Source organism: Haliotis rubra, unplaced genomic scaffold (assembly GCF_003918875.1).
Source record: "Haliotis rubra isolate DU_JTF1 unplaced genomic scaffold, ASM391887v1 Scf2104, whole genome shotgun sequence".
NCBI classification, from domain to species: domain Eukaryota; kingdom Metazoa; phylum Mollusca; class Gastropoda; order Lepetellida; family Haliotidae; genus Haliotis; species Haliotis rubra.
The window spans coordinates 6,489-19,455 of record NW_025766120.1 but is presented as its reverse complement, the minus strand read 5'-3'; the positions used below and the strand labels follow the sequence as shown (position 1 = coordinate 19,455).

At 38.5% G+C, this 12,967-nt stretch overlaps 1 protein-coding gene and 1 long non-coding RNA gene across 2 annotated transcripts; one reads left to right on the top strand and one right to left on the bottom strand.

The window, feature by feature from the left end:
- The first annotated feature begins 2,479 nt into the window (after positions 1-2,479).
- Positions 2,480-10,133, top strand: LOC124276659. The gene is made up of 6 exons (XM_046712306.1): positions 2,480-2,723; positions 3,708-4,040; positions 4,754-4,864; positions 5,034-5,061; positions 5,332-5,354; positions 5,667-10,133. Exons 1-6 carry the CDS (start codon positions 2,483-2,485, stop codon positions 5,819-5,821), a joined length of 891 nt encoding a protein of 296 aa, XP_046568262.1. The 5' UTR covers positions 2,480-2,482; the 3' UTR covers positions 5,822-10,133.
- LOC124276660 lies at positions 8,946-11,659 on the bottom strand. The gene is made up of 3 exons (XR_006898605.1): positions 10,458-11,659; positions 9,939-9,941; positions 8,946-8,979 (listed from the first exon to the last, which is right to left on the bottom strand). It is a non-coding gene; the product is annotated as an uncharacterized LOC124276660 (long non-coding RNA).
- Between the last annotated feature and the right edge of the window lie 1,308 nt (positions 11,660-12,967).

Below are 12,967 nucleotides of genomic sequence, written 5' to 3'. Positions count from 1 at the left end.
AATCCGTAGACTTATTGAGTCTGTTGCAAGGAGATGAAGAGCGGTGACAACAGCACACGATGATCACAGCAGATACTGATTTGAACGCCCCACCCACCCAACCTACCCAACCAGCAGACACATGATCAGTCCATTATTTTGCAAAACGGGGTATAATCAGCAATCCTCTAGTAAGCTATAATACTGCAGTTTTAACAGCGATTTGTATCACATGCATCGTGCTGTATTTGTGCAATAATCCTGAACGCCATTTCCCCACCACCACATCAAATTACCTCACGACGAAAGGCTTGTTTTCACAAATTTAGCCACAATACATTTTTGCGATAATATCTCAAATCTGTATTTGATGCATACGATTTCCTCTTCAGAATATGACAGGGATATTTCTTCTTCTTCTTCTTGCGACCCTTGCTGTTGCATGTGAAGGTAACAACTATTTCATACTCCTCATGTTTCATATAATTCTCCTCCTCAGTTAGATGACGGTTTGATAGTGGCGTTTCAATGTGAGCTCAGCCTTCTCATACACAACTTGGAGGCAAAACAAAACTGGAATTGTACAAGTGCGGATGTGTAACTCAGTGTAATGTTGTGTATGGGAGCACACACCAACAATAGTGAGTGAGATTTTAAGTCAAATCGGCAATATTTCAGCCATATCCTGACTAAAACCAAGTTATAATTTCATTATAAATGAAGGTAAATTATAAAACCCTGTCAACGAAGGACAGTAAAATCACGGATTTCAATATATAACTAGTAATGAAGTCTAAAACATTTCAACTGTAGATATAAATGTTATATATAAAAACAGGCTATAGATTGCCAACAACTGAAGGTAGATCACCATACTAGGGACCATGGAAACTTACATTACATTTGCTTCCTGCATGGGCCCTAGCCGGATTGACATCAACAATAGCTACATGTAGTTTTCATTATATCGACGATGTTAATCATATCTCACACCTTCTCCAACAGGACGAGTAAACCTGACAGGGTCCTCCCTTACTGCAGTTGCTGGGCAACCATTTACCTTCACCTGATTGATAGGTCGTCCAAGCTATACATTTCCATTATTTGCAGGATAGAGTCAAATATACAGCGGCTTTTGTAACAATGTAAATAACTTGAACGTAAAACGTAGCATAAAAGCTCATTTGCTGCATAAATAACACAGGCAGTGTTGTAGCCAAGTGGGTAAAGGGTTTGCTCGACACGCTGAAGACCCGTGTTTGAGTTTATGGAGAGAAACTGATTTTGCAAACTCTGTAATTTTATTGGTTTTAAAAGGATCACTGATCTCCGACAATTCGATATGTCTCGATCTTTGTGATCTGTTTGATTTGATGTTATCCTAACAGTATTATACTTTTCTTATCGTTTTTTTGTGCATATCCGCATGATATCCAAGAAATTTCGACTGTTCACGGTCTATGCCTCGCCATATAAGGGCAATTTCTGGTATAAGGACGTATCCACACTGTGATTAACAAAGATGAAATACAGTGTTCTTTGTGAACTCTTGATATTTCAATTCGCTGGAAAATATATCCAACTAGTTTATTATGGATATGAGATTATATTAACAATTCCATGCATTATGAGGATTAACTTCATCTCCAAGTGACTAAATTGTAAGAATTAGAAGAAAACGGAAATCCTAGTATAGTTAATCTATAATTACGTTTTAAACACTTTCAAACTCGTTATCTGACAAATACAGGAAAAAGATTTGGTTTTAATTGAAATAAAACTGAAATTTAAGAGCTTGTGAAAGCAACGACTTAGTGTTCAACTTGTCTTCCTGGCATCAAAGAACTTCCCAACGATTACGTAAATGAAATGGAATGTTCATTGCTGCAACGCATGAATAAAATAGAATGCTAATATCGTAAATGACAACTGACAAAGGTTCTATGAATATTTTCTATTTCAAGCAATAACCTTTTTCAATGAATGTATACGTTAATATCGACTTAGGTACAAATTAAGACATCAATCTGCAGCTGATTGATAGAACTCGTGATAGTTCCTCACCTGATCATGTAACCTATTTTTTCACATTGGTGTAAAGTCTCACTAGTCAGCTGAGATAGTACACGTAACTGAGGTGGTTCTTTAAAATTTAGTCCGAGAGTTTATGAAAATCACACTGGAACCGACTGGGACATTCCCGACGGACATCCACTGTGATAATTGTCTGATTGCTTAGGTTGTAGAACTTACTTGACACGCACCGTGTGGTATGCACATTTGAAATTACTATTTTCTCAAAGTCCTCTGTCATTGCAGATAGATCAGTGACTCTTTAAAGTTTAGGTAGGCAAATTCACTGACCATTGTGACGAACGTAAACTCCCATACAAGGTGAAGTAAAGTAATGTAAGCATTTTATGTTCTTCCAAAGTGCCACTGAAGACGATCAACTTGGTGACTTCCACAACTCATGTCCTAAATCTGACTGAAGGGTGACACGATGTTGTTGGTGTGTGAAACAAACCCGACCAAACCACCATCCAACATAACGTGGATGAAGGACGACGACATTATAACAACTGGCGCCTCTTCATCAACTCGTGAAGACGGAGGACTTACTGTTACTGTAGGTCGTCTTACAATGGAAGTCACAAGAGAGTTCCATATGAAGAGAATTTATTGTGTTGGATCCTACGAAGAAACCATCCTGAGAACGAACACGATTCTGCTTCACGTTGATGGTAAAATAAAGACATTTGATTTTCGTCAGTTTTCTGCCGTCAATTCTGTCGTAAACCCAGAATAGTCATTTTCCATCTTAGTTTTTAAAAGTTTATTAATTATTATTAATATTATTTTAGCCCCTCGTAACTAACTAGGTGATTATTTTCAAAATGTGTTTTACTTACATTGACTATAAACAGTGAGTAAGTGAGTGAAATTAGTTTTACGCCGCACTCAGCAATATTCCAGCTATATGGCGGCGGTTTGTAAATAATCGAGTCAGGACCAGACAATCCAGTGATCAACAGCATGCGCATTGATCTGCACAATTGGGAACCGATGACATGTGTCATCCAAGCCAGCGAGCCTGACCACCCGATCCCTTTGGTCGCCTCTTACGACAAGCATGGGTTACTGAAGGCCAATTCTAACCCTGACCTTCACGGGTCGACTATAAACAGAGAAAATTCACGAATGTGGCATGTGTCATATGAAACAAACTGTAAATAGAGGTGATGTTCTAATACGTGCTCTGTATCATCTCACGTGTGCTAACGTCGCCACGGGTCACAATATACAGTAACTTTTGGTGTATTTCTGTGACCATTCCATTCCTGGTGATAGCCTCAACCGCAAACTCGTACCGTTTACCCCGCATGTATACCATGGGATCCGACGTGCAAGGTGGCAACATGAGTGTTTTATTTACCAAGAGTTCGTGAAGCTAAGATACTGGAAAGTCCTTACAGCTATATTTATGATTGGTGTACATATATTGTGATTGTATATATGTATATTTGTCGGAATATGTTTCTCTTTGAAATGCGCTGTCCAAGGATTCTATTTTAAGAAGAGATGACTCATGTAGTTGGGACATGTTCCTTATGTCTTTAATTTACTTTATTTAATCATTCTTAGCAATTATACAAACCATATATATTTATTTAAAACGTATCATTTGATTTATCATATGAAAGTATCTTGTCTTTACACATTTACAGTACCTCTGGTGGACATAAGTATTATCAACTCAACGAACCTCCCCATGGCTATGACGGAGAATGAAGACGTCACGCTTGTGTGTGAGACCAATCCAACAAGACCGCTGTCCACCATCATCTGGACGAGAGGAAATCAGACACTTACAGAGGATGTGACATCAACATCACGTGCTAGCGATGGTGCGGTTGTCGCCGTCAGTATGGCGACATTCACCGTCTCTTGTGATGATCATCTCTCCCGGATCCAGTGTTCTGGCTTCTACAAAAGTACTCGGATAGCATCTAAATCTCAGACCCTGTTTGTTCACTGTATTGAAAAAGAAGATATATCAGGTGATTGAGAATGATTTCACTGTTATATGTTGCCAATTTTTAGCCAAGAAGTACATGGTGAAATTCGTGCAATGTGTGAAAGTGAGAAATTGTCTAAGTGCAATAAGGATTACGATGCGTTCTAGCTATTGGAAACGCAATTGTGGAATGACATTAATTAAACACTCACAGGTACTTTCGTGTCCGACAGGTTTCCTAACGCTCCGCAAAACTGACGTAAACGAAGATTAGCGCACATCTGTCTGCAGTGTCTGATTACGTATTGTACCATCAGTGTATATGGAGTTGCCTTTTGTACCACCATTCGTTTGTGTCCACCATCACAATCTCGTGAGACGGATAAACATGTGTTGTCCATAGCGTAGGACACAGTTTACACGCCCACCCAGTATATGACCATGACCATTAATACATGCACAATCACATTACATGTAATTTCACAATAACAGAGTACACCAGTAATGTTGATTGCGTACCTTTAATAACTCATTAAACACGGTATGCCATGTTTTGACATGGACGTGCATAACTTTCTCATTATATTGATAACCACCGAGTTACAATCATATTATTTGTCGTTTTCGTAAGAGTTGGTAGATCATTTCATACACCTTGTAACAATGACTTGCGTAAAAATCTTATTGATTGATGATGACGAATAGAAAGGAACATAACAGTATAACATGCAATGTCCTTTTCCGTGGAACTTTCAGGGCCAACGTTCAGTGCTGGTGTTGGCGTTGGGATGACAATATGCCTGGTTCCCCTTCTTGTAGCAGCTGCAGTGTACATCTTATGGTGGAAAAGACGCAACACAATGAAGGGTGGGTCCAAGACGTCATCAATGGTCAAATAAGCGGACTAAACCTCGAAACAATTCATACATCTACCATGCACTGTATGTCTACCTATGCAGTGCCGAAAATATACGCAGACGAGATTTTAAAACCTTGTTGTTATGTCTTTTTATGGAACCTTTAAATGCATTTTCAGATAAGACAGAGCCACCTGAATCGACAGAGTGAGTAATTCTATTTGATATCTTTGTTTGTGGTAGTCAATACCCACCATTGTGTACCTAAAATGATTGATAATTGATCAGTGACCTCATGCAACAGCCATCGTGACGTCATGCGCATTTACATTAATTATAACGTTATAAACAGACATTAAGTAGTAGTAGCTCCTGTGTTTGTGCTGTGATGAAACACTACAGCCCAAAATGATTTTATATATATATATATATAATGAATATCCATATATTTCAATAAATATTTCTTCTTTTTTGCAGTAGTGCAGCTCCACGCCAGTCAGGTAAGTAGCCATGCTTACACCTCGTAAATATTGGTATTCCAACATGTCACCTTCATTTCAATTGTCATAGAGTCATTTCATATTCCAGTGGTAGTCTCACATGATACGTAGTTCATTTGTTGACATTATGAACATGCTCAAACCTCAGTGGGGTACGTAATGAACCTATGTAAATGATTTCTAGGACATTACAATCTCCCAGAGAAAATAAACGGTTCCTCAGAGTGATGAACAACGATGTTGTAATGCTTATATTTCTACGTTTAGATTTACATTTCTTGCTCACAAATCCTGAGTTTTGGTGTTTCACAGATGACGGACACAACACAAATATGTACGAGAGCATGGACCACAGCGCAAGAGAAAGAAAAGACACGGCCTATGAGGAGTTACATATGCAGGTGTATGAAAACACTGTTTTTCAGCCGACAGGTTCTCTTGACCATGTAATTAGAGAAGATGTCTGATAACTTCTGTTGCTTTATATATCATATGTACGATTCTTGTGTCCTCTGCGATACTGATACCGTATCGAAGAGTTCACTTCCAAGTGAAAAATAGCATTATTGTCTGCTTTCATTGCATGTGACTGTAGGTCAAATAAGCTCAAGCTTTGGTTTTCTTGTCTTCTAGTCTAGACTGCGGACTTTGTGTACCCCTCTGATAAGTGTTACTTGGCACGGCTCCCACCTAATTAGGTGCCAGACTCTGAGGGTGTGGGTTCGAATCCCGGATGGGACTCAACCCCCCAAAAGTACTAGAATCTGTACTTTAGTAAGAAAGTGTAATCCCAAATATAACATAATTATGTTACAAGGCAAGGAAACTTCAACTTTGAATTCCTGATCCTAGCCATTATGATGGTACATGTGGTGTATACATTCAGATTTATCAACGCCTCTTCTAAACCTACAAAGCTTATCAAGATTCGTCGTTCTGGCATGCATTCATCCCCATAGTCTGCTGTCACGTATGGAATCCTAGAAGGGACACTGTTGTACACAGCCCTCACAAAAACAAGCCAAAGTGACAAACTTAACCAAAGTGCGACAATGCGAAATTTTTGCCTTTTGTCGCTATGTCGCATTGTCGTGCTTTGATTAATATTTTTTTATTCATCCAAAAGGCGACAATGCGACATAGCGACAATTTTCAAGGTGAAAATGTGTCGCCTCATAGCTGCCCCATCTAAGAGGTGTAGAAAAACCTTAAAGTAGGCGACAACGCGACAATGTCCCTTCTAGGGTTCCATAATTACTGGATTTCCCATCAGGACCAGGAAGATAAAACTTTGTATGCGATACCAACTATGGCGTATAGCATTGATCTTTATCATAATGTATTGTTTCCATTTTCAATCAGATTTGACATTTCATAGTTTTACGCCACATTCGACAAGGCCTTAAAGCTGAAACGGTTGTTTGTTAAATGTTAAACCTCAGGATCTGTTTGGATCAGATTATTCTGTGACTTACATTGCATGCAACACCCCCGGGGTGAACGGATGTTAAGACCAACGTATGTGACACAAGGTATATATTCTGACCGTGTTGTCCCTGGGTATTTTCATTATGTATTATAATGAGATGAAATTGGTAGTTTGATAGATTGTTACGTTTCTGCGTTTATCGCTATACAGACAGACAGGTAGACAGACAGTGTTTATTCTGTAAAGAGGCCTTCAGCCCATCATACAGGCAAATGAAATAATGATTGTATTTAATGAGAGTACGCAGTTTGACTTTGCAGCTCTCCATCCTGGAATTAATCAATTTCTGTACATGATAGAGGTATTAGCCAACGTTTTATATAACACCATCATTTTTTGTTTTGCAAAAGATTTACAATTGGATTTTAGGTATATGGTTCTTTAGTAAACGTTGTTATGTATTTAGTTCTAGTTACGATTACCAAATAATTATTTCATGTGACCTTTGAATCTGACACAGCTTCATTCCCCTTTTGATTGTCTGGTTTACCTGGTTTAGCTGTCCATTGTGTCATAGCAATGTACATAATTTGAGTCCTAGTATCTAGTTATGTGTATGTAATTAGTTTTGAACATGTTTGGAGATTTATGGCAACTACATTGTGGCTATTTTTCCTGTTTACAGAAATCATACTTGTGGATCTGAATGTTGTTCACGAGGTATTGTTAAACCAGTTTCAATTCTAGCTCGACAACGCATGTGACTGTAGGTAGAAATGAGGTTGTGGTTGAGTGGATGTGCCCAGTAATAGTGGTAGGTTTTCATGCAAACTCGTTTGTGATGTTCGTGTAATACATGCCTGACGAACACAACATAAGCGATAGGTGAAACTTCAGGTGTCCAAAAGCATGCAAACAGTGAGTAACATCATTGTGCTCAAGGTGCACAAAATCCAAAATCTAAACTAACGACACCCCCACCCCCACTCCTAATTTTTAAGCATATTTTTTTTAAAATACATATATGTACAAATTGCTGACCTCTCTAGTACAAGCGTACAAAAATGATGACCCCCTACCTCCCCAGAACAAAATGGGTGACAACCCCACACACACACACACACACACGTAAATTCATCATCACCCCCAAGTCACAAATTACGAACATTTTATTTATAATTTTTTAAGTAACCTTAATTTTATGCAATTTTTGTTGTTGTGCACAGGTGTTATAGTCAGTGCTCTACTACAGTGTGAAAATGACTGTGAGTTTTGGTCATAAGATCACGCAAGCGTATCCATTTCAGTATATGGACTTTTCATACCCTCATTTCCTGATGAATTCCTTTCTGTCTCAGTTTCAGCTCTATGGAACAGTGTCTTGCACATTTCATATACTAGAATAAATTACAAGGTTCGTCTTGCATATGTGTTTTCGTCAGTATGGCGACATTCACGGCCTCTTGTGATGATCATCTCTCCCGGATCCAGTGTTCTGGCTTCTACAAAAGTACTCGGATAGCATCTAAATCTCAGACCCTGTTCTGTATCGCAAACATCTGTATCGGGTGATTGAGACCTTGTTGCATGTTTGGAAGAACATGTTACAGTCTAATGCCAATTTCTGTTTTGGAGCTAGAAGTTGAAATTCGTGCCATGTGTGAAGGTGATAAATTGTGTCTGGGCAATCAGGATAACACTTTACTTTTACATAGGTTTACGTCATGCAATTTTAGAGAGGCGATTAGAACAACACGAATCAATCTTACTGGGACTGCCAATTTTCCTAGCTTCATCTCCCTTTAATCTTTTGGAAACCATGATGTACAATATTTATCCTTTATGCGCCCATTGGACATTCCGCGACGAAAGGAGCCCAACTCCCCATGATAGCTTCAGGTACTGACATCCATGTACATGAATATCAGTTTAATTATGTTATATATGTCAAACTGCATGTTGTTATCAATATTGTCAAGGTGTTCGAGAGACATATACCAAGGTGTTTTCCGTTTACCCACTAACCCATTATATACGCGGGGCGGGGCGGTGGGGTAGCCTAGTGGTTAAAGCGTTCGCTCGTCACGCCGAAGACCCGGGTTCGATTCCCCACGTGGGTACAATGTGTTAAGCCCATTTCTGGTGACCCCCGCCGTGATATTGCTGGAATATTGCTAAAAGCGGCGTTAATCTAAACTCATTCACTCACTCACTCATTATATACGCAAGGTGGTCAACACTGACCATTACCACATTTGTTATGAATTACACGTAAATGCCACATTATTATCTTGTTAGGCGCTAAACGGGGTACGCATTTGTCGTAAACAAGATGGTTGGAGTGACTCAGTAGACTTTTTATGCCATGCTGCATACTGTTCTCTTTACACTTATTGACAGTAAATATCGAGGAATGGTAGATCATTGTATGTATTTTTCTAGAATGACGTAATTATCTCGTCATGGCACATTGATATACTATACATTGTCCTACTTGTAGGACCTACATTCTGTGCTGGTATTGGAAAAGACACCAAACAATGTAGTTTATCTCACAGTACCTAAACATCATAGTTGTCCCTTACTGCCTAGCCCTCTCTGCAATGCTAAAGCACTAAATGAAGTCAAGATTCCCTCAGGTTGATCTCACTTGGGCTCCTTTTCAATTTAAAGGGGTGTGCATGTATTTGTTACTTATATATACTTATAGAAACGAATAAGGGAACACATGAAATATTTTGTGAGTACATATTCAGAGACTAAGCGTTAGTCTTCAAACAACGATGCATGGGAACAATTTATTGTTTTATAATTACGAGCATAAAACATAATTTGAAATTTACGAGATGAATTAGACTGATTTGTGTATGGAAGTATTAGCTTAACAATGATGAATGTGTTTGCTACACAAACAAGGTATGCAGGGCTGCGTCCCTTGAGAGTGCCAGTACTTGATGCGTGTGGGTTCGAATCCCATCTCGTTCTCATAAAACTTCTTAGTTGCCCTATCCGTGCTTTTGGGTTTAACTAATCGAATTTCTATACAATACTGCAAACTCAAAGTTAAGGACTTATCCAGAGACTCAAGCAGGATCATTAGATATAGAACAACAGAAAACATTTAAATTAAGACACAGTTTTATTTACAATTTGACAAACTATAGTAATTCTATGGAACATGTGCAGGACTAGTTCCCATACATTATTACTTCCCGTATATCTGTTTTACATTTCACAGATTATGATCACTGGCATCGGTTCGAAACCTTGTGCATTTAATTGTGTACATATTCGTTTTTAGCTGTGTAAGTAAAGCTGATTATATAATAATAAAAGAGTTTTCTTTGCGACTACCCATTTTAAATGGACTACATGTGCGATCACTGGATTGTCTGGTCCAGACTTGATTATTTATAGACTGCCTGCAATATAGCAGGAATACTGCAATTATGTATGCTTTAAACCAGTACAGAGGAGTACATCTGTCGACGGCAGCAGTGATGTCTATTTACATTACATGTTGTTAGCGTTCGCTCGTCACGCCGAAGACCTGGCTTCGATTCCCCACATGGGTACAATGTGTGAAGCCCATTTCTGGTGTCCCCCGCCGCGATATTGCTGGAATATTGCTAAAAGCTGCGTAAAACTAAAAACTCACTCACTCACTCACTCACTCACTCACTCACATGTTGTTAACATGAATGCTTACGTACTGGGATTTTCCTCCTTGGACATGAGGTGAGGCCTATACTACACTATATACATTGCTTTATACGGGTTCAAGGAACAATACGCTTTCTATGTACAAATGCGTTGAAAATATACATAGACAGGTTTTCGATTTCTGTAGTATTTGAACTGTTTATCAGTAGTGAAAACTTAAGCCTGTTGGGATGGACATAATGTGTTTCTCTTATATATTTTCTTCGAAGATTACTGTAGTTAGGGCATACAAGAAGAAAATGATACTCATCTCCAATTGCATTTGAATTACATAACTGACAAGTTCTATTTTCTCTATTCGTATTTACATATCTACCTTTCTCAATTAAAAGTTCATGAGATAAGCATCGGAATCGTGCTTAAGCTTACTCGGTACTTTTTAACATTTAAACATGATAGATAGAATTCGGTATGGATATTGTTTTTAAACATTAGGTAAGTGTCACATATGTTGAAAGTTGAAGTTGTAGGATCGCCATCCAGGGCTTCTTGTTTATCCTGTAACTACTTAGATGTACGTCCTCGGACACCATGGTGCAATTTAAAACATAGAAAACCCGTAAATTGGGATAATTAAATTGGCTAATGTACGATCTTTCTCCAAGATATTAGGGCTGAATTTGCTCTGCTTGCCCCATGTCACGTTCTATTTCTAAAGAAATAAATAACCAAAAACACAAAGCACGAGCGCACACGCACACGCACACATACACACACACACACAGTGAGAGACAAAGAACAGAAGTTTGTATCTCGTTGTCAGTTTCCATGTTTTTTCCAAAGAATTAGCACTTAAATATTACACGGAACAATCACATCAATCTCTGCTGAGTATCTTGTATTATGAAAAGCAGCAGACAGTGCTTATATCCTGCATGTTACAAATTCAGTTTTATTTTTATACGTGTCTTGAATATAGGTCACCTGTTTACAACAATTTTTAAGACAATGTTTCATTATGTATTTCAGACACAGGGTATGGAACAATATCCCATTGTTTGTCCGTGTATGTGAACGCGAAGGGACTAGATCGGTATACAAGTCGTAAGATAATTAGACAATAATTAGCGAGTGACAGGGAATGTCAAATTATCTTTCCCTCGTTATATTAATGATGTAATTCCCTCGGCAAGGCTAGAGAATTCCGTAATATATATATATATATATAACTCGGGAAAGACAAGGTTCGAGAATTACATAATTAATATAACTCGGGAAAGATAGGGATCTGTCATTCCTTGTCACGAGTTGGTTATTGTTTTCCCACATAGGTAATGAATATAATTACTGCTCAAGTAATACATTCAATTGAAAATGAAATTAAACTTTAGATACCATAACGTGTACACTGTACACTGGATAAGGAGGGTGTGTCGGTGGCGAATACTAAGATGTATAAACTGATTAATGATCAGTTTTGTCTATTTTATATAAGCAGATGCCAAGATTTCGGGATTGTTGGGAACTGCCATAAAGTATAGTATTGAGGTTATGTGAATAGGTATGGAAGTATGTGTTTGATCTTATCTGTAAACAAATATAATTTGGATACAAATATTTGAGCAGTGTAATCTCATACTGATTCACTGGGGGAAGGAAGCGTCTTGAGAGACTCATTGTTCTGTAACTAGACCGTAGATTCTCTTGAATGATCTGAGCCGTGGACTGAGTATTACCTTGGCACCAGGACACACAGAGATCGTATTAAGGCAAAGGCTCAGTGAAAATATAGGCCACCCTTCCCTTGTAGCGAGATGAAAAGCAGAAAACAGGAAAAATACTGAAAAAACAAAAAAGGAAATAATTTGCCTTCCTATATATGATATTGTTTGATTTCTGGGGAATGGTATTTCTGTATGACTGACGTATACATGGCAAGGCTGTTTGAGGAAGTAAACGAATGGTCTACTTTTCTTGTAACCGTATTCAGTGTTACAGATCTGAATATTTCTGAGTAGTAGCTAGTAGCTGTGTTCATTTTGGTCCAGTCCTTTGCCTGTAGCCTCTGTGTACGATGGAGGAGCTGCAACATTCGCATACGTTGGGTTTGACGCAGCAACATACGATGAAGGAACATTCATGGAGTTTACTTCCGCTGAAGCTTGGAGGTTGGACTTGCGATTTTTTCGCCACAGCCAGTAACAGAAACCGATGATGATAGCGATGCCGACGATGATGAAAAGGACGATGAGGCCGATGACAAGGGGATTTGGCGATGGCTCTTTAAAATCGATTTTTTTTCTGAAGACGAAACCGTGACACCATCACATTGCAGCAGATGAATACTCGTTTCTTTAAACATTTACCACCATTATATCCTTACAAACCTGACCCGTGAAGATATAGGTTAGAAATGGTCTCCTGTAACCCATGCTTATCGAAAAAGGCGACAAACAGGATCGGGTGGTCAGGTTCGCCTACTGCGTTGACACATGTTTTTCAAAAACTACTATTGTTTCCA